This window comes from Pongo abelii, chromosome 7, assembly GCF_028885655.2.
Source record: "Pongo abelii isolate AG06213 chromosome 7, NHGRI_mPonAbe1-v2.0_pri, whole genome shotgun sequence".
NCBI lineage: Eukaryota > Metazoa > Chordata > Mammalia > Primates > Hominidae > Pongo > Pongo abelii.
The window spans coordinates 66,442,561-66,467,935 of NC_071992.2; the positions used below are offsets into that span (position 1 = coordinate 66,442,561).

Below are 25,375 nucleotides of genomic sequence, written 5' to 3' on the forward strand. Positions count from 1 at the left end.
TCTCACCACTCCTATTCAACATGGTATTGGACATTCTGGCCAGGGAAATCAGGCAAGAAAAAGAAATAAAGGGTATTCAAACTGGAAAAGGGGAAGTCAAAATGTCTCTGTTTGCAGATGACATGATCCGATATCTAGAAAACCCCATTGTTTAAGCCTGAAAGCTTATTAAGCTGATAAGCCACTTTGGCAAAGTCTCAGGATACAAAGTCAATGTGCAAAAATCACAAGCATTCCTATAAACCAACAACAGACAAGCAGAGAGCCAAATCATGAATAAACTTCCATTCACAATTCCTACAAAGAGAATAAAATACCTAGGAATACAACTTACAAGGTATGTGAATGACCTCTTCAAAAAGAACTATAAGCCACTGCTCTAGGAAATAAGAGAGGACACAAACAAATGGAAAAACATTCCATGTTCATGGATAGGAAGAATTAATATCATGAAAATAGCCATACTGCCCAAAGTAATTTGTAGATTCAATGCTATTCCCATTAAACTACCACTGACATTCTTCACAGAGTTAGAAAAAAAAGTACTTTAAAATTCATGTGGAACCAAAAAAGAGCCTGTATAGCCAAGATAATCCTAAGCAAAAAGAACAAACCTGGAGGCATCATGCTACCTGACGTCAAACAATATAACAAGGCTACAGTAACCAAAATAGCATGGTACTGATACAAAAACAGACACATAGACCAATGGAACAGAATAGAGATCTCAGAAATAAGACCACACATCTACAATCAGCTGATCTTCAACAAACCTGACAAAATCAAGCAATGGGGGAAGGATTCTCTATTTAATAAAAGGTGCTGGGTAAACTGGCTAGCCATATGCAGAAAATTGAAACTGGACTCATTACACAAAAATTATACCTTATACAAAAATTAACTCAAGATGGATTAAAGACTTAAATGTAAAACCCAGAACCATAAAAGCCCTAGAAGGAAACCCAGGCAATACCATTCAGGACATAGGCACAGGCAAAGATTTCATGATGAAAACATCAAAAGCAACTGCAACAAAAGCAAGAATTGACTAATGGAATCTAATTAAACTATAGAGCTTTTGCAAAGCAAAAGAAACTATCATCAGAGTGAACAGACAACATACAGAATGGGAAAAAAATTTTGCAATCTATTCATCTGACAAAGCCTAATATCCAAAATCTGCAAGGAACTTAAACAAATTTACAAGAAAAAAACAAAACAACCCCATTAAAACATGGGCAAAGGACATGAACAGACACTTCTCAAAAGAAGACATTTATGCAGCCAACAAACATATGAAAAAAGGCACATCACTGATCATTAGAGAAATGCAGATCAAAACCACAATAAGATACCATTTGATGCAAATCAGAGTGGTGATTATTAAAAAGTCAAGAAACAACAGATGCTGGCAAGGCTGTGGAGAAACAGGAACATTTTTACACTGTTGGTGGGAATGTAAATTAGTTCAACCATTGTGGAAGACAGTGTGGTGATTCCTCAAAGACCTAGAACCAGAAATACCATTTGACCCAGCAATCCCATTACTGGGTATATACCCAAGGAATATAAATCACCTAGAATCAGAAATACCATTTGACCCAGCAATCCCATTACTGGGTATATGCCCAAAGGAATATAAATCATTCTATTATAAAGATACATGCACACGTATCTTCACAATAGCTAAGACATAGAATCAACCCAAATCCCCATCAATGATAGACTAGATAAAGAAAATGTGGTACATATACACCATGGAATACTATGCAGCCATAAAAAGGAACAAGATAATTTCCTTTGCAGGGACATGGATGGAGCTGGAAGCCATTATCCTTAGCAAACTAATACAGGAACAGAAAACCATACACCACTTGTTCTCACTTATAAGTGGGAGCTGAACAATGAGAACACATGGACACAAGGAGGAGAACAACACACACTGGAGCCTGTGGGGGCGGGGCAGGGAGGGAGAGCATCAGGATAAACAGCTAATGCATGTGGAGTTTAATACCTAGGTGATGGGTTGATAGGTGCGGCGAGTCACCATAGCACACATTTACTTATGTAACAAACCTGCAAGTCCTGCACATGTATCCTGGAACTTAAAATTAAATTAAATTTTAAAAAAAGATATTCTTCCTGAGAAAATGTGAGGTACAAGTAAATAAAATAATTATTACTATAACTAAGATTGGGAAGTTTAAAAATATAATAATTGATTGTTTTCTTGGGCTGGTGCCATGAGAGCTGTCTAGGATTCCCATGCAAACAGAGTTATAGTCCCTACTTGGTGGCTGCTTTTAGCTGACTTGGAACATTTTAAAAATAAATTCTCAACACTGCAACAGCTTTTCAACTATACTTGTCTTTAGAGTTGGCCAAAATATAGACCATGGCAAAATCAGCCTCTCTCTAACAGGGCAAGGTGAGCCAGGAAGGGAACGGCTCCAGGTAAGGAGGCATTCTGATCTAGGTATGAAGAACAAACCATTTTACTGTGCACCTACATCTGGTTTAAAACAAGGGTGCCAACTAGAGAGATGGAGATCTTTGTAAGTTTCTCCCTACCTATGCCCAACCCTCACAGCATTACAGGATTAACCATCACATCAGCACTCAAATATTTCTTATATCTGCTTGTCAGAATATTTAGTCTCTAATTCTCTTTTCTCCCTTACCTCCTTTTCCCTAGTAATTTTTGTCTTTGGAATCTATTTTCCTCTTTGAACAGGCATATACTGCAAGCCTTTTCTGTAAAAGTAGTTATCAACACAGGTGAGGTAGTAGGTGAGGCTTACAACTAAAATCGTTTCAGTCCAGGCAACTCCCTGTTAAACACAGAGTGGTCCACAGCGCTCTTAGAATGGAGGGCCTGCCCCATGTCAAACTTTCAAACGGGCAATATTTTCAGCACCCCTCAAGTTTCACTGGGCCAATTGGCTCATTCCTGCATGCAACACACTTTATGTTAATATCCCAACATAAAATATGTTGGTATGTAAAATATTTTATGTTAATATATTTTATATTGTCTATCTTCTCTGTTCTCTGCCCTGAAGGAACTCAGTCTCTCAGAAAGACAAGTTAATAACGCTAATTCCACATGGTATATTACCTGATTCAGATAAGACAGGAAAGGTGTGTCATGCAGCCTGGGAGTAACAGGGAGAAGAAAGGCTTCCCCGAGGTGAGCTCTGAGCTGCTTCTGCAGAACAAGCAGGAGCAGACTCAGTGTGGAGAAAATGGCCATGGATGCACTCCTGGCAGGAAGAACTGTTGCGGGAAGTCAGGGACCCTGAACGGAGGGACCAGCTGGAGGCGCAGCAGAGGAACATAAATTGTGAAGATTTCATTTTAATATGGACACATATCAGTTCCCAAAAGTAATACTTTTATAATTTCTTATGCTTGTCTTTACTGCAATCTCTGAACATAAATTGTGAAGATTTTGTGGACATTTGTCAGTTCCCAAAAATAATACTCTTATAATTTCTTACGCCTGTCTTACTTTACTCTCTTAATCCTGTTATCTTCGTAAGCTGAGGATGTACATCACCTCAGGACCACTATTGTACAAATTGATTGTAGAACATGTGTTTGACAATATGAAATCTGATTGTAAAACATGGGTGTTTGAACAATATGAAATCAGTGCACCTTGGAAACAAACAGAATAACAGTGATTTTAGGGAACAAGGGAAGACAACCAAAGGTCTGACTGCCTGCAGGGTTGGGCAGAATAGAGCCATATTTTTCTTTTTGCAGAGAGCCTATAAATGGACGTGCAAGTAGGAGAGATATCGCTAAATTCTTCTCCTAGCAAGGAATATTAAATATTAAGACCCTAGGAAAAGAATTGCATTCCTGGAGGGAGGTCTATAAACAGCCGCTCTGGGAGTGTCTGTACTATGTGGTTGAGATAAGGACTGAAATACGCCCTGGTCTCCTGCAGTACCCTCAGGCTTATTAGGGTGGGGAAAAGATCCCACCCTGGTAAATTTGAGGTCAGACCAGTTCTCTGCTCTCGAACCCTGTTTTCTGTTGTTTAAGATGTTTATCAAGACAGTATGTGCACAGCTGAACATAGACCATCATCAGTAATTCTAATTTTGCCCTTCGCCTTGTGATCTTTGCTTTGCCCTTTGCCTTGTGATCTTTATTGCCCTTTAAAGCATGTGATCTTTGTGACCAACTCCACATTCGTACACCCCCTCCCCTTTTAAAGTCCTTAATAAAAACCTCCTGGTTTTGCAGCTCAGGCAGACATCATGGACCTACCAATATGTGATGTCACCCCCAGAGGCCCAGCTGTAAAATTCCTCTCTTTGTACTCTTTCTATTTCTCAGACTGGCTGACACTTAGGGAAAATAGAAAGGACCTATGTTGAAATATTGGGGGCTGGTTCCCCCGATAAAGAACAGTGTGCACAAAGCCCATTTGGGTTCCTGCCTCTCTAGACTTTCTGCTGCACCTTCATAAACACAATCCACTTATGTTCTAATTGTATTGGGGCTGGACTGGTAGGCACTAATTTAATAAGCTGAGGTCATTCTATTTAGTTAGATAAAATGTATATCTTTCATTGGGATATTAGCTGAACTGGTAAGCTGTTGGGAAATCTACCTTTGGGGGACCTCTAGGTTTGTTTCAAACCATGCATGTAGGCAGGTGCCTCTTTTACTTATTCCTGGGGCTCACACTCCAGGCGACATGAGTAGATGAATCTTAAGATCTGTGTTGTTACTCTTGGAAATCATTTGCACAAAATATCATGCATGTCTCTCATAGCATATGTAACCATTAGCACTCTGTAGCATTTGTGGTTAAATGAGGGCTTTTAGTTCTGATTTTTTTTTTAAGAAGTTAGTAGACAGGAATTTTTTTAAGTATTTTTAGCTGGAGTCATGTTCAACGTTTTTTTTTTTTAATTTTAAAATGCATGCGTAAAACAGTCAGAATTGCACAGTTACTGTTTCTTGGTGTTTTTACTACTCCGATGAAGAATCACTGGAGAAGACCAACAAAGTTATGTAAATTAATCAGAAGGAGCAGCAAAACAACATGGATTTTAAATATAACTCTGAGTTTCTCCACTTCATTGTCTAGAGCAAGCTTGTCCAACCCACAACCTGCAGGTCACATGTGGTCCAGGATGGCTTTGAATGTGGCCCAAAGCAAATTCGTAAACTTTCTTAAAACATTATGAGATTTTTTTGTGAATTTTTTTTTAGGTCATCAGCTATTGTTAGTGTTAGTGTATTTTATGTGTGGCCCAAGACAATTCTTCTTCCAGTGTGGCCCAGGAATGCCAAAAGATTGGACATCCCTGGTCTAGAGTTTGACAATACAACTGTGTTGTGTCATTTGTTGTGGCTACTCTGTTGCCTGAAACAAAAGGCAGAACATATGAATGCCTTTATATTGCATTTGAAAAGGGTCTGTGATTTGAATTTTGGTCAGACATGGCCACTTTTATATAATAGCAAGAACAAGGGCTGTGTGATATACCCCTTCGTGAATCCTGTGAAGTAGCTTATTGAACTTCATGGCAGAATGGAATATACAGATTAACAAAGAACATACCAGGATGTTTAAGTTATATTGGTAACTATTTGTTTTTGATAAACATTTACATAACTTAAACCTACATCACCTTGAGTAAAGTTAATGTTTCATTGAATAAAACAAAACTTTATAAACATTATTTGTGAAAGATGTCTAAGCAAAGGAATACATTTACAAAATACTGTAGTAGCTGAACATCCAGCTATCCTCAACATTGTTCTAATATTTATCTCTCCCTTGGGGGCCAGAAGCATCAATGTCAGACCTATTCTGCACCTGGGTTAGAACATGTGCTGCAGCAGTGAGGCTTCCAGAGGCCTTGGCTCACTGTGGGTTGGAGGCCTGCCATCTGTCCTGCTGGGTTCCCTGCCTCCCAATTAAGGAGGTCTGTGTCCTGCCTGTTGATCTAGACAGGAAGCTCTCAGTTACTTGCTTATATCAATATCTCAGCTAGTATCTCTCTTTGGAAACTGTGAGGTCCAACAGAAAACCTATCCATTTCTCAGCTCTCACATCCTTCCTCTTCCCACACTACTCTCATTCCCTTTGCCTACCACACAAAAAAACACTCCCTGTCCTTCATAAAAACAAACAGACCAACATAAACAACAAAATTCACTTGACCCTGTCCCTCTCTTCCAACTTCTTAGAGGTGGAATTTGCACTCTGCCACCTCGAGCTCTGACAGATGTGGCCCCCCTCCTCTCTCTTGAAGAACAAACGATACTGTCTTCTGGGCTCCTCCTGAGTCTTTGGTAGACGTGTTTCTCTGTCTCTTCCCTCCTTTTCCCCCAGGACCACTGTGTTGCACAGCTGCAAGGGAGGCACATTTCCCAGCACACTTTGGAGTTGTGCAGTACACAGCCTACACAACCACTGGTGACGGTCTTGGCTTTTGTTCTTCTTTGTGTTTACTTGACCGTGGAGCGTTCCAGAATTCTAGCCTATGTGGCCTTTTCCCATTCTTCCCTCTGGGAAATCTCATTTCTTCTGTTCAACCTAATTAATGTACACCGTTAGCCCAATGACTTTCAGAACTGCATGTTTTGCCTCTATCTCCCTCCTGAGCTTATATATTTCTGAGCCCCTACCCCTTCTACCAGAATGCCCAGGTAAAACACAACAAAATTCAACAATGTATGAACCTCAAATATCCAAGACAGGTCTCAGTTAATTTAGAAAGTTTATTTTGCCAAGGTTGAGGACACACTCCCATGACACAGCCTCAGGAGGTCCTGATGACATGATAGAGCACAGTTCGGTTTTATACATTTTAGGGAGACATGAGACATCAATCAGTTTATGTAAGATGAATATTGATTTGGTCTGGAAAGGTGGGACAACTTGAAGCAAAGGAGGACAACTTGAAGTGGGGAGGGGGCTTCTAGGTCATATGTACATAAGAAACAAATGGTTGCATCCTTTTGAGTTTCTGATTAGCCTCTCCAAAGGAGGCAATCGGATACAGATATATCTCAGTGAGCAGAGGGGTGACTTTTAGTAGAATGGGAGGTAGGTTGGCCCTAAGCAGTTCCTAGCTTGACCTTTCCCTTTAGCTTAGTGATTTTTGGGGCCCCAGGATTATTTTGCTTTCACACTCTCAATGATTCAATTTTTTTTCTCCTCTTTTTCACTCATTTCACTGTCTTTGTTGCCCACCTAGCTGACAAACGAGGACATTCACCATCCCTTTTTACTCCATAAATACAGAAGCAGAATTGGTCCTTCTAACACCAGACTTGTATGTCATTCAACTTTTCCCATGTGCAGTAGCTCTCCAACTAGCACAGGGACCACAGCTTTGCTGCTCAGGTTGCGGCTACTCCCCAGAAAGCTATTATTCCATAACACATCCCTTCACTTCATTTATAGAATCTACAGTAGGGTTGAAAGGCAGCGCTTAGTGTAGGGAACACTGTTCTAATACTTTAATCAGCATATAACATCTAAGTACAGGCTGTTGTAGGATATCCTGGCTACACTGACCTTCTAAAACAATTTGTCTGTCCATTTGTTTCTTGAAGGATGACTCCCAAGTCTCCAGAGTACATTACACCCCAGCCAGTGGTGCTGGCCTTTACTCCTATACCTCCTCAAGCTGTCCCCTCCACATTGTCCCTATGTCCCTTCTCCTGCTTGGGCTCCATCCACACTCACCTGCCCTTCCTTCCAGAACAGCCTCTTCCAGCCCCTCTCTACAGGACCACACTGGCCTGAGTCAGGAGGTCAGTGACAGCCCACTTTCAGTTTCATTTCTCTCCCCAACAAGTCAACCACTGGGGGAAGTTTGAATGTTGACACACTTCATCTGGGTCCCATTATGCTTCCCCTCAACAATGCCAGGTGGGGGAAGGTCCAAGGAGTTCAGGCCTGTTCATTACTGCCAAGTGGTCATTCAAAGCCAGTAAGTTATGTCGGTTACAAACAAGCTACAAAAAATTTTGTAACAAAGGTAAAAGTAAGCCCTATTTAGTTGTATTTTATATATACATATATATATTAAATTATAAAATTTTATATATAACATAAAACTTTATATATAATTTAAATTATAAAATTATATATATGTTTGCTGCCTCAGATTGCAGCTACTATTATTCCATAACACATCATTTTATATATATAAATGATATATATATTATATATAATGAATGGAAATTGGAAGAGCTGAAGGAATTCTATTTTCATCTTGAACAAGGTGAAATTTTTTATCAGCTGGACACACTTTTTCATGACTGAGCATAAGACATTTTCCATTTCCCCACCCCCATCTTGTTCCTCGAGTTTTGTATTATTTGGACAGCAAAGAAAGCTTTCCACATAAAGAAAATGTCTTTAAATTAAATGTTTAGAATTTCGCATTGTGAATACTTTTGTATTTATGACTTTTAGGAAAATCCTCGATCATTAAAATAGCCCTAAGCTTAAAACTTTTTCTAATCAAGGTGGTTTTTAGAGCATGTTCAATTTGTAGTTACTGAGTCCATTTCTTAACCAGTAACTAAGGAAATTAGGAAAGTACAACCTAATGACCCTGGAATAGGATGGAGTCAAATCACACTCACCATACACTGCTTCTGATTACTGAACAGGCTCCCTAAAGATGCTGTGTTCATTACTGGACAATTTTTTGTTTGCAAATTCTAATTCTGAAAGATTTGTTTTACTAAAATCCACAGCATGAAGAGTGAGATTTTCTCAATGGCAGCAGGCTTTTTGGTAAATGATATTAGTTTAGAAACACAATATCTTTATAGGCAGAATGAAATTAAAATTTGGAGGGACAGTTTTGCATTTTTCTAAACTTAAAACCCTGATCAACTGTAACCAATCTTTAAAATAATACAGTTTTCTTATCTATGATTTAGGAAAATATTTTCTGCATTCAGGCTAAAATTTTAAAACATGTAAAAATGGAAAAAATCAAGAAAGTTTTAACACTACTACTAATTAGCATTTACTAAGCATGTTGGCCATTTGCAGAGCTAAATATATTATTTACATCATTTCCATGTTACAATGACAATAAACATACATAAGGGTGGTTTAACAAAAACTATTGGTTCTGCTGCTGGGGAGAAATTCATTCAGCTTCCATTTGCCTTAGTTTTCAAAAATTAATTGGCCTTTTTTCATAATTGTTATTGTCATCTTTCATGATATTGCTGACATAAAATGCAATCCTACATCAAAGATTTTTAGCCCCAGAGGAGTAGAGGAGCAATTTTTACAGGCTTTACATATACTTCTCAGCTTTTATACCATTTCTCTACTGGAAGTCACAAACTGAAGGTCCTAGGCAAAAAGCAACCTACAAATATGCATGGTTGGGCTTGTGTATTTTTGCCTTTCCATTTCTAAAAATGTAATTAGCTGTTAATATTGAAAAGCTAGGGAATGTCACTTTTGGCTTCCATATTTTCTTGAAACTATGGCCCAAATCCCCAAAGGCCATCAATTAGCTAAGTAGCTGGCTGCCCCATTAGCAAGAGCTGCTTCTGCCTTCATTACCGTCCCCACACACTCCAAGCTTCAGGCTAGTTGCTATTCATCACACAGTAGTCTGTCTTTCATCTACCCCACTTCCCTCAAATTATTTACTGGCAGGTTCCCAGAGATATTTAAGTTTGTAATTCCTGTCCTGAATTGCAAACATGATACTAATAGCGAAAACTTCCATAATGTTTACATAGTGTTTACATAGAGCTAAACAATTTTCTAGGTACTTAAAATGCATTAATTCATTAAATCTTCAAAATAACCAATAGGGTGAACAGTGCATCAGTCTGTTTTCACACACGTGATAAAGAAATACCTGAAACTGGGTAATTTACAAAGAACAGAGGTTTAACTGGTTCACGGTTCTGCAGGCTGTACAGGAAGTTCAGCAACTTTCGCTTGGCTTCTGGGGAGGCCTCAGGAAACTTACAATCATGGCAGAAGGCAAAGGGGGAGCAAGAACTTCACATGGCCAGAGCAAGAGGAAGAGAGAGGCAAGAAGAGCTACATACTTTTAAACAACCAGATCTTGTGATACCTCACTCTCGCCATGACAACACCAACCGAGGTGGTGTTAAACCATGAGAATCCGCCCCCACTATCCAATCACCTCCCACTGCGCCCCACCTCCGACAATGGGAGTTACAATTGAACATGAGATTTGGGTGGGGACACAGATCCAAACCGTATCAAACACTGTTAGCATCTCCATTTTTACAGATTAGGAAACTGTGACACCAAGAAGTTAAGAATTTGTCCAAGGCAACACATTTTGTAAGTGGTGGCACCAGACTCCCAGACAGGGATCTGGCTGAGGGCCTGAGAACCCACCATTAAGCTTTATTTTAAAACATAGTGGAAGGCTCTGCATGACAACACTGACAACATCATTTCAGTTCTGCTCATTACATTTAGAGGTGTGTGTCTATGGGCGCTAATCTCTTCTTTGAAACACCTAGGAAACAAAATTTAGGTCGAGTTGTACCTCACGTAGCTCCAAGACACTTGATTAGACAAGCAGCCCCTTCTCCAAGGCTTTGCTGCTATCTACCAAAAAACTGTCACTACAAAAGGACAAATGGCTGGTTCTGAGTCTGAAGGCAACTTGCAGAACTGTGCTGTCCACATAGCAATAAGCAGTGCTCCCAAGTTCAAGAATCCTTTTAGTTATTACAGTAAGACTTATTTTGATATTTGCATGCATATAAAATTAATGAAATGCTTTATAGAAAATCTATGGATAATATGTCATTTTCTATGTAAATACCATCAAATTGGACTTTTTATTACCAAGTCCTCATTTCATGATTATGACTGACAAATGTGTGGCAATGATCCTCTTAAACATTTATATCTCAAAATTCCAAGAATTTTAAGCTATTTCCCTCTGCCCAAGAATGGACTTGAAACACCGCAAGCAGTTTTGTCTTCCATGAACATGACACAACCCACAAAATATTTATTATAGAGCAGGAAACCTCTTTAGTCTTCACCTTTCAGCATTTTTCTTCTTTTATTTTTTCTTAAATTTTTGAATTTGTTGTCTTTTTTTTCCTTTAAAAATAGACCCTAGAAACAGATCCTTTTCTTCTTTTGTGGTGATTTGCCCTTCTAATTATCTAAATATGACTTAATTTAATCTAAATAAATTTAAATGTTTGGGTTTCTTATCTGAATATTAAAGATGAGAAGATAGGATTTGAACTCAGACCTGTTTGACTTCCAAATTCTGGTTTGCCCTACTATCCCGTAATACCTCCTAGATGCCGATTAGTCTAAGCGGCTGCTCCACAAGGCTTTTAAGCATTCAAGAACTCTACTGGACCATTTGAGGGTCTGTTCTGGAGACAGACAGTGCTTCAAGTGCTGAGGGCTCAGGACTTCACCCTCCCAGGAGGTACACACAGTACAAAGCCTAACAATTTGTCAGCACATAATCAATTGAAACCACACTCTAAAGTTAAATTAGTTCCTTCCAAATGGGGCAGACATGTGCTGACCAATTAAGAGGCCCAAAGATTTGGGAGTAGAGGATGAATAGGAATAAATTGAGAAAGTATGCAGGAAAATTATTGACGGAAGAATGAAGATGAGAATTCTCAATGGTAAGTTCTGGAAGATGCTGGAAGAGAACTGAATCCAAAACAAATATATTTATGTCAACTCATCATTGCTCACATTTTCTAGTCTAACAGAGCAGAACCATGAAATTGTTTGAAAAGTGAAAAGCCTCTTCTAAGTATACAAGCAGGGAGAGCAATAGGAATCGTAAATTAAAAGGACACAGGTCCTAGCAGAGAAGCAATGAAGCATTGGGTAACAGGGTTTCCAGGGAATTTATGTGAACTTACAGAACTGTGGTCTGCTGTGGTACCTGAGGAATGTGGTCCAGCATCAAGTGCATGCAGCGGACGGTGCTCTTAAAGCAAAGGCACCGGCTGGGGCAGGGCAATCCTGGTAGGCACCACCTGGCCAGGAGAAAGAGAGTGGTCCAGCAGAACAGTCTGGGCTCCATCGCTCCATTCGCTGCTGGCCACGCGAAGAAGCAGCCAGAGGGAGAGCAGCAGCTGCAGCTGCAGCAGCAACCGCAGTGGTGGTGATGGTGGCTGCTGGACTGAGCCAAGTTTGGGAGCCGTGGTGGAAAAGCGGCTCCCAGTGAAAGGACACCCCTCTGACCAATCCAGGAGGAGGGATATCACATTACAGGGCTGAGGGCACAAGCAGCTCTAGGAGGCACTAGACTCCCAGAGGCGAGGATGAGAAGCTTTTCAATGCAAAAGCCTCTTTCTAAAACACAGTGTTTTAGGCAGCATAATGCAAACAAACTTTTCCAAAATTACTTCCACTGCACATTGGATGAAAAACCCAGCCTCTTAGCCTCCAGCTGTCCTTTTGAAGCCCAAGTTGATTAAGAATGTATTGAAACAATGCAGAACAGCTTTTCTTCTTTTTTATCTGGTAACATTACCAAACCCTAAAGGGCAGGCAGAGTTCTAATTCGTTCATCTAGGTGCACATATTCTTTCCTTATTCCAAACTATGCTCTTTAAAAAAATGATTTCATTTCCTTCTATATATTCTGCTGCTGAAACCCAACACATTTCACTCATGTAAGACTCAAACAGGCTATTTCTGACTTCTTCTTTTAATATTTAACGTTTAAATTTATATGCTTAAACCATGAACTCACATACCTCCTTGAAGAGGAGACAACTGATGGACAAACCTAAGTATGTATATGTAAAGTCAAACAGGTGCAAGCTCCCTCAGGACACACTGGCAGCAGTGGCTCTGCTGGTTGCAGACTTTTCATCAACAGTTTGAACTGGCCATCTTTCCCTGAAGTGAGCAGCACCTCGTTGAGGACATGTGTGAAAACTTAATAAGTATGAAAACATCTACTTTTTGGTCATTCTGTAAGCAGGTATTTTTAAACAGATTTTTGGCTTTATCCTTAAAGACTAACATTTTCAAACAAAAATGTTTTAAATACATAAAAGTAATAGAAAACAAATTAAAACTTGCATGGTCAATCCCAGATGATCAGACTAGTAGACCAATCTTAGGAGGAAAGTAAGTTCATCCTTCTCTCTGCAGAAATGTTTCAGTCCCTTTCTTCAGCCTACATTCTACTGTAGGCGAATACTGCCCTCTTTTGGCAAAATGTTCATATCTAAATATGTGATTTTGGGGAGATTAAAATGTAAAAAGATCTAAAAAACAAACTAATCTCCATGAACAAGAATGATTTATTTTAAACTTTACATTTGACATTGTTCACATGACTTTTATTCTCCAAGTATACCAATAAAGCCAAAAAAGGAAATTTATTCCTTTAAATCCTCCCCAACAATCACTATGCTCTTGACAGTGCCTGTGATTTGGAGGACATAGACAACACCTGCAGGTTTGTGCCTTGTTTGCAGTTCAAAATGTAAAATACAAAAAATATAAATAATATAAAATATAAAAATATCTTGCATTCATAAAGTAGACTTAAAAAGGGTAGGGGCTCAGAAATATGTAAGTTCAGGAGGGAGATAAAGGCAAGACATGCGGTTCTAAAAGTCATTGAGCTAAGGGTGTATAATAATTAGGTTGAAGGGAAAAAATTCTGCAAGTTTTTGTGTCTTGTTTTCAGTTCAAATTATTAAAAAAAATCTTGCATTCATAAAGCTTTTTTTTTTGAGATGGAGTCTCACTCTGTTACCAGGCTAGAGTGCAATGGCGCGATCTCGGCTCACTGCAACCTCTGCCTCCCAGGTGCAAGTGATTCTCCTGCCTCATCCTTCTGAGTAGCTGGGATTACAGGTGCCCGTCACCACACCTGGTTAATTTTTTGTATTTTAGTAGAGACGGGGTTTCACCATGTTGACCAGGATGGTCTCGATCTCCTGACCTTGTGATCTACCTGCTCTGGCCTCCCAAAGTGCTGGGATTACAGGGGTGAGCCACCGCACCCGGCCCATAAAGCATTTTTTTTTACAGGAAAAAAAAAAATACAAAAAACTTTCCACTTTAGAAACCTAAATTTATGTTGAATGAAAAAAAAAATCTACTGATTACCAACTGTCAGTATAGGACTAAGAACTGCAAGCCATGGCCCTGCTCATGGTTGGAAGTCCTTTTGGACAGTGACTTAGGCCAACTTTCCAGCTGAAAACGACTAAATGCGCTAATTTATTAAAATACTTTTAAAATTGCACAAATGCATCAATGTGCTATTACTGAGGAAATCAGTAAGACATATACAAGAGTCCAAAAAATGAAGTGAACATAAGCCAGCAAGGTGGGTAAACAATGAAGGCCAATGCAGCTTGAGACTGTCTGCTCACCCCTGTGAAAAGAACTGCAGGAACTGGAGTAGCAGGGATACAGGAAAAAGAAAAGTCCTTTCTTACGAGAGAGTCTTATTTCAAAAATCTCCTGTATAAAGCCACAGCCATATCTTAAGGATGAACTGGAAATAATTCTGCCCCCTGCCTCCACTTCCACCCACCCACCTATACAACCCAGAAGACACAAGTAAAATGACCTATTTCAAAGCTTGCTATGGGGAGGCAGCAAACAAATCTTCCTGGAGGCGTGCTATCTCCAAAGTAGCCTTCACATGGATTTTCGGGCCACTCTACTTGGATGGTACAAAAAACTTTTAAGTGGAGCACTTAAAAAGGTCATAAGTTGGCAGTGCTCCTTGGCAAAAACAACCTGGGGACTCTAATAATTCCCACAGTTTACAATACAAGCTCAGTCAAAACCCACAAAATACAAAAGAAACAGAAACAGTGTTATGAAAGCTAGCCATCAAACCTTATGAACATGAGCCCACTTTAAACGTTCACATACTGGAATCCAACATAGAATAGAATTAGGCAGTATGTTTACAGAGTTGAACATATTAATAAAGAGTAGAAGACCATAAAAACAAACAGACAGACGGAAAACACAGAACTATAAATTAAAATACGACAAATATTAAAACTCAATGTAAGGGTTTAACAGCAGATTTAAAGCAACTAAAGAGAAGATTCGTGATAGGAAGATATTATCTAAGGAAATCTAGATTTCAATGCTGAGAAACATAAAGTTGAGACATTTGTAAGAAAAAACACGGCCAAGAATTTCTAGAACTGATGAAAGAGATGAACCCGCACAGCTACAAGAATAGGCAGAATAAATGAAAAGAAATTCATACCCAGGCACATTATATCAAACTACAGAAAATTAACAGTGCCAAGACAAGAATATTAACAATGTCAAGATGAAATCTTTAAAGCACACAGAAGTAAAAGACAGATGACCTTCAAAGGAATGGCTGTCAGTTGACTTTATGGCTACAATGAAAGCCAGAATGCGAAGAAATCATAATTCCTGTGTTTTAAAGTGTTGATTTAAAATTCTATAACAAATGGACATTTTTTTTCAAGAACAAAGTCAAAATAAAACATTTTCAGACAGAAAAAAATAAGAGTTAGCTACAGTCTTTCATTAAAATAATTTGAAAAGATGTACTTTAGGCAAAAGAAAATTGAGATGGTCCAAAATGAAGAAGGAATAATGAGCAAAAAACAAGTGTAAGTGGGAGTAAAACTAAGCATTGGTTAGATAAATAATAGTTATGGTGTACCATAGGGGCTTAAAATTATATAGTTCAAACATAATAGACTAGCATATAATTTTGAGGTAATGACTCCAGAGTTTATCGAAGTATTCTAAAGTGGCTTGTATCAAGTAGGAAGAAACTAACTTTAGAAGTTTGTAAGTTAGGTGAGTGCATTAAAATGTCAAGAGTAATCACTGAGAACAGAAAAAATAAATATATAACTTTCAAACTAATAATGGACAAAAAACAAAAGAAACAATAATCAATCCTAAAAAATGGAGAAAAAAAACTTGATAGGTATATAGCACAAAATATCACTCTATAGTAACAATGAAAATGAAAAGAATGCCATGCTTCAAGTAAAATTCAAAGACTGCCAGAGTAACTTTTAAGAAACTCAGCTATATGTTGTTTATAAGAAACACACCTAAAACATAAGGATACAAAAAAGGTTGACAATAAGAATAGAAAAATATACTAGGTGACTACCCACCAAAAGAAAACTGCTAAATGAGTATCAGACAAAATAGACTTTGAAGCAAAGAATATTACTAAAGAGTGCTCCTACATGATGTTAAAGGTTCAAATCACCAAATGGACATAATCCACATATTATCACACCGAAATAAAGCAAAAATCAAAAGAATTACAAGAAAAAAACTGACATTCTACCATCAAAATGAGAGTTTTTGCCAAGTCTCTCTCCACAGTTGATAGATGATGTGGGCACACACACAAATTTACTTAGGCTATATTGAATTTGAACACAATTTTAACTTATTCAATTAGCATTAACAGAACACTACAATGAACATCTGCAGAACATTCTTTGTAAACACACCATGCTATTTACTTAAAAATGACCACATAAAGGCAGTAAAATAAGAAATAAGGCTCCACCATCATTCTTCACAGAATTAGAAAAAACAGTTCTAAAATTCATATGGAACCAAAAAAGAGCCCACATAGCCAAAGCAAGACTAATTAAGCAAAAAGAACAAATCTGGAGATGTCACACTACCTGATTTCAAACTATACTATAAGGCCGCAGTCACCAAAACAGCATGGTACTGGTATAAAAATAGGCACATAAACCAATGGAATAGAATACTCAGAAAAACAAACCCAAATACTTACAGACAACTGATCTTTGACAAAGCAAACAAAAACAAAGTGGGGAAAGGACACCCTTTTCAGCAAGTGGTGCTGCGATAATCAGCTAGCCACACACAGGAGAATGAAACTGGATCCTCATCTCTCATCTTATATAAAAGTCAACTCAAGATGGATTAAGGACTTAAATATAAGACCTGAAACTATAAAAATTCTAGAACATCGGAAAAACCCTTCTAGACATTGGCATAGGCAAGGATTTCATGACCAAGAACCCAAAGCAAATGCAATAAAAACAAAGATAAATAGCCGGGACTTAATTAAACTAAAGAGCTTTTGCATGGCAAAAGGAACAGTCAGCAGAGTAAACAGATAACCCACAGAGTGGGAGAAAATCTTCACAATCTGTATGTCTAACAAATGACTAATATCCAGAATCTCCAACAAACTTAAATCAGTAAGAAAAAAACAATCCCATCAAAAAGTGGGCTAAGGACATGAAAAGACAATTCTCAAAAGATGTACAAATGCAAAAAAATTAGCCAGGTGCGGTGGCAGGCACCTGTAGTCCCAGCTACTTGGGAGGCTGAGGCAGGAGAATAGCATGACCCCAGAAGGTGGAGTTTGCAGTGAGCCAAGATCACGCCACTGCACTCTAGCCTGGGCGACAGAGCGAGACTCTTCTCAAAAAAAAAAAAAAAAAAGAAAAAACAGTTGTACAAATGGCCAACAAACACGAAAACGTGAAAAAAAAAAGCTCAACATCACTAATGATGAGGGAAATGTAAATCATAACCACAATGCGATACCACCTTACTCCTGCAAGAATGGCCATAATGAAAAAACAGTAGATGTTGCCTTGGATGTGGTGATCAGGGAACGCTTCTACACTGCTGGTGGGAACGTAAACTAGTACAGCCACTATGGAAAAGAGTGTGGAGATTCCTTAAAGAACTAAAAGTAGAACTACCATTTGATCCAGCAATCCCACTACTGGGTATTTACCCAGAGGAAAAGGAGTCGTTATACAAAAAAGATACTTGCACATGCATGTTTATAGCAGCACAATTCACAATTGCGAAATCATGGAACCAACCTAAATGCCCATCAATCAACGAGTGGATAAAGAAACTGTGGTATATATATATATATGATGGAATACAACTCAGCCATAAAAAGGAATGAATTAATGGCATTTGCAGCGACCTGGATGAGATTGGAGATTATTCTAACGGAAGTAACTCAGAAATGGAAAAATCAAATACCGTGATAACATCTATGTTCTCACTGATATGTGGGAACTAAGCTATGAGGATGTAAAGGCATAAGAATACAATGGACTTTGGGGATGTAGGGGGAAGAACGGGAGGGGGGCGAGGGATAAAAGACTACAAATAGGGTGCAGTGTAAACTGCTCTCGTGATGGGTGCACCAAAATCTCACAAAGCACCACTGAAGAACTTACTCATATAACCAAATACCACCTGTTCCCCAATAACCTATGGAAAAATTAAAATAAAGAAATAAGGCTGCTCTTGCTCATCACTATTCAGTTACACTGGAGGCCACAACTGGCAAATCTGGTAAAATAAAAAAACCCAGAAGAAAAAAAATAAAACTGTCTGAAATTTATTCAAATATATGATTTCCTATACAGAAAACCAAAAAGAATCAAAAGAGATAGTATTGGATTTAATCAATGTACAAAACCAATAAAAGGAATAAAATACAATTTTAATAAACTACATCATTGAAAAATATAAAATATCTGCAACTAAATCTGACAAAAGATATTAGATCTTAGAGCCAAACCATACTTAATAAGGCCTAACTAAAAAAAAGAGAAGTGCCATATTCATGGACTGGAGGACTCCATATCATAAACATGTTAATTCTTGCATAAACTGATCTATAAATTCAAAGTGATTCTCAAGGAACTCCCAAAGAGGAGTGTGTGTGTGTGCGTGTATGTAATCTGAGAAGCCAATTCTGAAATTTATATTAAAGTCTACAGTCTACAGGTTCAAGAAACTCCTAGCACATAAAGTGAAGGGATTTATCTTCCTAGATCAAGAATTATTGTAAATCTCCAGTAAATAAAATTGTGTAGTGTTGGCAACGGGTTATATAAACTGACTAATAAAACATAAAAGAAAGCCTAGACACATAGCAAAAATATATGAAAATTTACGATAAAGTTAACACTGCAGATCAGAGAAGAAAAAAGAAACTTCAAAACATGGTCCTCAAACAGTTGATCAATAAAGTAAAAAAAGAAACTGGACTATTATTTCTCACCATACACAAGCATCAATTCCAGCTATTGTGCAGATTTAAATGTGAAAGGCAAAATCACAGACCTTCTGTAAGAAAATACAGGTTAACATTTCCATGACCTTGAGACTGAGGGTGAAGGAAGATGAATCTGACAATTAAAATTGAAAATGTCAATTCATCAAAAAACACCATAAACAGAGTAAGAAACCATAAACTGAGAAAAAATACTTGCAACACATATAATTGACAGTGGAATAATATCTAGACTGCAAAAGGAAATCCCACAAAATGATTTTTTAAAAGAAACTACCCAATAAAAAAATTCACAAAAGACTTGAACAGCACTTTGCAGAAACGAATCCTAAAACCAAGAAACACTTGAAGATAAAACCCCCTTAATAAATAACCTTCATAAGTAACAAAGTCCCCTAAGAAGATACGTCACACTACTAAACAGACAAAAGTCTGTCATGTGTAGGTGAAGATGTGGAATAACTGAGACATTTAAACGTTGCTAGAAGAAACATACTGTTAAACTATTTTGGGAAGCAAATTTGCACCATCTAGGTAAAAGTGAATAGAAATGATTGCTTATGACCAAGTAATTCTACTCCTAGATGTACACCCTAAGCACTCTCACACATGTAGTCACAAGACATATAAAAGAATGTTCACAACTGAACTATTTGAGGGAACAAAAAATGGCCACCAACAGTAGAATAAACTGTGAAGTGTGAATGTAACAGAACAACATACGACATGGGGCAATCTCAGAAAGGTAATGTGAAAAAGAGAGCTGCTGAATGTGTACAGTAGGATCCTAGCATGTATGAAGCCAAATACATTGTTTAGAGATGCAGACATGTGATTGAGAACAAAAAGACAGATTATGATAAACACAAAATCCCTCCTCCTGAGAAGGGAGGGATTAAGATGTGGTTGGGAAGGGGCACACAGGAGACTGTAAAGCTATTAGTTGAACCTAATGGGTACACACACATGTACCTACATGTACACTAAATTATTTCTTATACTTCATGAATATTTTATAAATTTCCCTACTATTTTATAAAAATAAATTTTAAAAAACTTCCATACTCTTCAGAAGTGGCAACAGTCAAAAGACAGTGAAATGTCCAAATAAAGATAATTGTATGCCATAATTGAGCATATCCATAGGTGTACTGAGATTGCCTAAATTTAAAAAGAAGAAGACAAACATAAAAGTCAGGCCATGGGAGAAAAATGCTTAATTACACGTAATTGTTTATTTAAAATAATTTTCCAAGTCTTCCAATGATTTAACAGGCTTTGCTTCACTTTTATCATCTCAAACAGCTATAAATCAACACACACTTTTTGTATTTTATTTTACTACTATGTATGCTATTTTAATAACATTTTTCTTTATTAATACTAGAACCAAATATATTGACCAATAAGCAGTATAGATTTAAATTATCTTCTTGGGTAGGTCTGAGGTTGCTGATGGATTCTTGGGATTGATCTGATGCTAGAAGGTATCTTAGGCCCTATCTCTAACTCACTGTATGTTTCAGGCAAAACATGCCACGGTTCTAGGTCTGTTTCCTCATCTGCAAAATAAACACCCAAATTAGATGATACTTATTGTTTTAACTGGCTATAAAATTCCAATACTACATTCCCCATCATTTTCACTTACTTTTACTTAATCTTTATTTGCTACTTTTCCACCTATAAAGCATAATTTTCCATACTCAAGTAAACATAAATTCATTAAAAAATAAACACAAACCCAAAATATTCTTATTCTAATATATCTGCATTAATGGATAAAAAGGCTTTAGCTTTAATTTTAATTTTTTATTTCTACCTCTTAAAGTCAATGATAAACTCACAAGTGTAAAATGAATGCATTTAAAAACATAAAAGATACATTTCAATGACAAGAAATATGCAATGATCATGAAAATCTACTGTACACTTTGCCACGGTCAAAGAATGAAAGACAATATGGAAAAGCCAATCTTCAATATATCCTTAACAAAAACTCTCTCCTGCATAGTAAAAGCATCATCTAAACAGCAGCTCCAACCAAAAAAAAAAAAAAAAGGGCAGGGGAGATGGGACAGATAACTTTTTCTCCAGGTTTTCCAGATAAAAACATGTGGTCACCAGGAATTCAAGGTAACTAGGTAACTTCAAAAGCAACACTTAATTCAAAATAAAATGAACATTTCTGACAGATGACAACAGTATGAAAGTGATTTTTTTCTTTCCTAGATACAAATGATATCGGGCATTTCTTAACAGTTTAGTAATCATCTAACTGTAGAAATAACCCCAATTCCACCATCCCAGCCACTGGTATAAAACAAATACCTTCCATGAAACTGTCTTTCACATAACTAAAATATCCTCACTTACTTGGAACAATTTCATGCTTACACATGATCACAAACACTTGTTTTTAGATGTTGTGGAATTACTGGAGCTGAGATTTCTGAAACAATATCTGAATCTTAGCAGAGAGATAATAATCCTTTCATTATACATTGATTGGGCTTCCTTAACCAAATCTGAGTAACTACTGTAATAATAATGCTGGTGGTAGTCCATGATACTCTCAAATTTTCCCCTTTAAGAAATATATAATCCATGTAACTCTAGCAAATATGTTACACTGTACACTTTCTTAACAAGGAATGGCTGTTTTCAGGCCTTATTAGGAAAACAAACAAACAAACAATGGCAGTTACTACCTGTTTTTTATCACTGAGAAGCTAAAAAAAGCTCAAATATGGACAGTTTAATTGTGTGATATTAAGTAAAAAATGAAAACCATTAGTTTTACCAAAAGAAACACAAAAAATATGGGAAGGAGTGAAATGAACATGGCATAGGTCCCAAAGATTACACTATGATTCTGAACAGGATTTTCAAAACAAAGGGTATCTACATACAATTTCTGTGAATATTTCTTATACTAGAAAGATCAAAAGCAAATATAGGCTCAGCCCTACCTTGTCAAAGATAAATATTCAGATAAACTAGAAGTTCCATCTGCTAAAGTGCATCCGCTGACCAGGTCTACCCTGGCCCTGCTACTTACAGCCATCCAAGAAAGTGGCCTCACTCATGCTCATTCACTCGTTCTGTGTCCTATCAAGAGTCACACATAACAATGGTTTTGCTTTTTTTAAAAAATCAAATACTTTATACAGTGAACTACAGAAAAAACAATTCTAAATATACTTTTAAAATTCTAGAGAGTTAAGATAACCTCATTTTTTTAAATACTGAAAATGTAAAGGGTCCATATAAAGAGTTGTATTAAGTATATACTTTCTATTTTAATAACTCACTTGCTGTGCTCTTAAAATCTCTATGAGAGAGGCAGATATTTTACCCATGTCTTTTGGCAAGAGATTCAAAAGCAAAAGTAGCAGGGCTGTAAAATTTCATAAAATTTGTGGGATTTTTTAAAGCTGAATTATTCAATATCTTGTATTGTTATTGCACTCATCTATTGCCCGGAATATATATACAGCAACTCAACAACAGTGATTGCAACAAAAGTAAGGTAAATAGTCTACAAAGCATTTGATTTCCTTATTAGATAAATGAAGTTTTCATAGAGGAAATGCAAACAACTGCAATTCAGATCAGGTTATATAAGCTTAACAATTATTTAAACCATATATAAAATTAAATCTAACCCTCATCACTACAAATCTGTAAGGAATCAGAAAAGGATTTATAGTACACAAATCTTGACTACTGTTGCATTCCACTTTGAAATCACTCTGAGCTAAAACATTTTTCCAAGATTTAAAGAAAAATAGATTTTATAAAAGGGATTCTTTTATTCACTGAATACATCATTTGTGTTACTGACAGAAACAAGTGATTTTTTTTTCCACTATAATTTGCTCTGATGAAAGAAATAATTCTCTCTTTTAACTCCTAACAAATGCTACATTTTCAAGACTAAAGGAATTATCAGTAGGCATTCTTTCTTCTTGATCTAAGTTATTTGTCTCTAAAATATGTCAAGTAAGCTTTTAAAGATTCAGGGAGGGGCAGCTTCATGATTTTTTCTCTCAGTAAATTTTGAGGTGGCTCCTCTGGCTTCATCGCTTCATTGTGATCTTTTTCTTCCTCTTCTTTGTTATCTTCTTCCATTTTTTCATCCTCTTCACTGTCTAGAGGCTGAGGAATAAGCTGATTACCCACAAATACGTAAGTGTTAATTCTCTGTTTAACTCTCTTTCTTTTCCTTTTGGGTGGAGCCCTTTGAGGAATCCCCTTGGCCTGCATCTCATCATTTATGAAATTTCTAAGTGTACGTCGAATGTAAATACGAGCCAAGTCCTGTAGATTCCTGACAGCACAGGGAGCTAAAAACAAACACAAAACACAACAAAGAAAATATTAAAAATAAAACTATCTATTGTTCATTTTTTTTCATAGAATAAAATGTGTTTCTTAGCATATTTTAGAAAATACAGAAAATATGAAAACTCTACCTTTCATCTAACAAAGGTTTTGGAGTAGTCATTATATGCCAAGGACCGATAGACAGCACAGAAGTTAAAATGTACAGGGGCATGTGTGTGTGTCTGTGTGTTGGCATCTATATGCATAAAAGTTCTCTGGAAGCATAAGAATTTAGAAACAGGGTAAATGACCGTGAAGTAATTAGGAGACAAGACCAGGAGAGAGACTATCCTGCGTATCTTTTATACTTTTTGATGTATAAATCATATGAAAAGTACTATTTATTCATAACAACAGATGTGAGATCCCATCCCCTATGAAGTTTTTGTTTGTTTTGAAACAAGGTCTCACTATAGCCCAGGCTGAAGTGTGGTGGCACAATCATGGCTTACTGGAGCCTCAACCACCCAGGCTCAGGTGATCCTCCTGCCTCAACCTCCCAAGTAGCTGGGATATAAGCACATGCCAGCAAACCTGGATAATTTTTAAATTATTTGTTGAGATGCGATCTCACTATGTTGCCTAGGCAGGTCTCTTTAACTCCTGAGCTCATGTGATCCTCTCATCTCGGCCTCCCCAAATATTGGGGTTACAGGTGTAAGCCATCATGCCTGGCCCTCTACATGTAAAAATGTACAAAAACCATCTGCTCTGCCCATCTTCCAAAACTGTTCACTAAGTTATTTAACATTCATCATCAAGTAAGTGTTAACCTATATCTGCCAGGCACTGTTGAAGAACCCATGCAGACACATTGGATGATTTAGACTACCAAGTCTGCACTCCCTGCACTTATGCAACTTGCATAATCAGGGAAGAGTGGCTAAACAAAAATCAATTCTAAAGAAGAAAAATAAGGAATACAAGAAAAAAAGCAAAATGCCAATGATATGATAGAAAGTGGGATTCCGGTTTCTTTTTTTTTGAGACGGAGTTTCGCTCTGTCACCAGGCTGGAGTGCAGTGGCGTGATCTCAGCTACCACAACCTCTGCCTCCTGGGTTCAAGCGATTCTCCTGCCTCAGCCTCCCGAGTAGCTGGGACTACAGGCGTGTGCCACCACACCAAGCTAATTTTTTGTATTTTTAGTAGAGATGGGGTTTCACTGTGTTAGCCAGGATGGTCTCAATCTCCTGACCTCGTGATCCGCCCGCCTTGGCCTCCCAAAGTGCTGGGATTACAGGCGTGAGCCACCGCGCCTGGCCCTGGTTGCTTTCTATTGGGTGGTCATAAAGGTCTCCCAGAGAAGATCCTGTCCTAGCTAAGATCTAGATAATATAACAGCCATGTATACATCTTGAGGGCAGAGGGAACCTAAAAGGTAAACGAGCTTAACATGTTCAAGGAGCCGAAGGAAGACTAGTGCAGATGAAGTTGGGAGCACGAGATCAGCTGGAATACTTTGGTAATCCACTAGAAATATGAACACACTCTGACGGAGGGTGGCAGTATAGATGGGAGAGATGGACAAATTTCAGGTATAATATATTTTGAAGCTAGGATGGAAATGGATTGGCTGTAGGGGATGAGGGAGGGAATAAAAATAATCAAGGAAAACATTTAAGGTTTTGGCCTGAGCAACTGGGCAGATGCTGCTATCAGTGACTGACATGACAAAGATACAGGGGAGAACAGGTTGAGAAGAAAATTTAAAAATGTACTTAGTTTGTGTTAGATGTGAATTGTCTATCATTTATCCTAAGTGGAGATTTCAGAGATAATAACTACAATGTTATATTCGTCACTATTTTCAATGTTTTACAAGTAATAACTGAATGCTAGGAGATTACATACTGAATGCAGGTTTTTACTGCAGAGTGTATGTTGCCTTTC

General features: G+C 37.5%; 2 protein-coding genes across 14 annotated transcripts in view; both read right to left on the reverse strand.

The window, feature by feature from the left end:
* The window catches only part of PXDNL (peroxidasin like), a 522,985-nt gene extending 502,761 nt beyond the window's left edge, over positions 1-20,224 (reverse strand). For all 6 annotated transcript variants that reach the window (XM_054561591.2, XM_054561594.2, XM_054561592.2 and 3 more), the window contains exon 1: positions 11,920-20,224. In XM_054561591.2, the coding sequence (XP_054417566.2) occupies positions 11,920-12,083 (164 nt within the window). In that variant the 5' untranslated portion in view covers positions 12,084-20,224. The remainder of the gene's footprint in view (positions 1-11,919) is intronic.
* Positions 20,225-20,310: 86 nt separating this feature from the next.
* PCMTD1 (protein-L-isoaspartate (D-aspartate) O-methyltransferase domain containing 1) overlaps positions 20,311-25,375 on the reverse strand; it is an 81,941-nt gene continuing 76,876 nt past the window's right edge. For 7 of the 8 annotated variants that reach the window (XM_024250574.3, NM_001132519.1, XM_009243794.4 and 4 more), the window contains 1 exon segment: positions 20,311-23,443. In XM_024250574.3, the coding sequence (XP_024106342.1) occupies positions 23,076-23,443 (368 nt within the window). In that variant the 3' untranslated portion in view covers positions 20,311-23,075. 8 annotated transcript variants of the gene reach the window in all.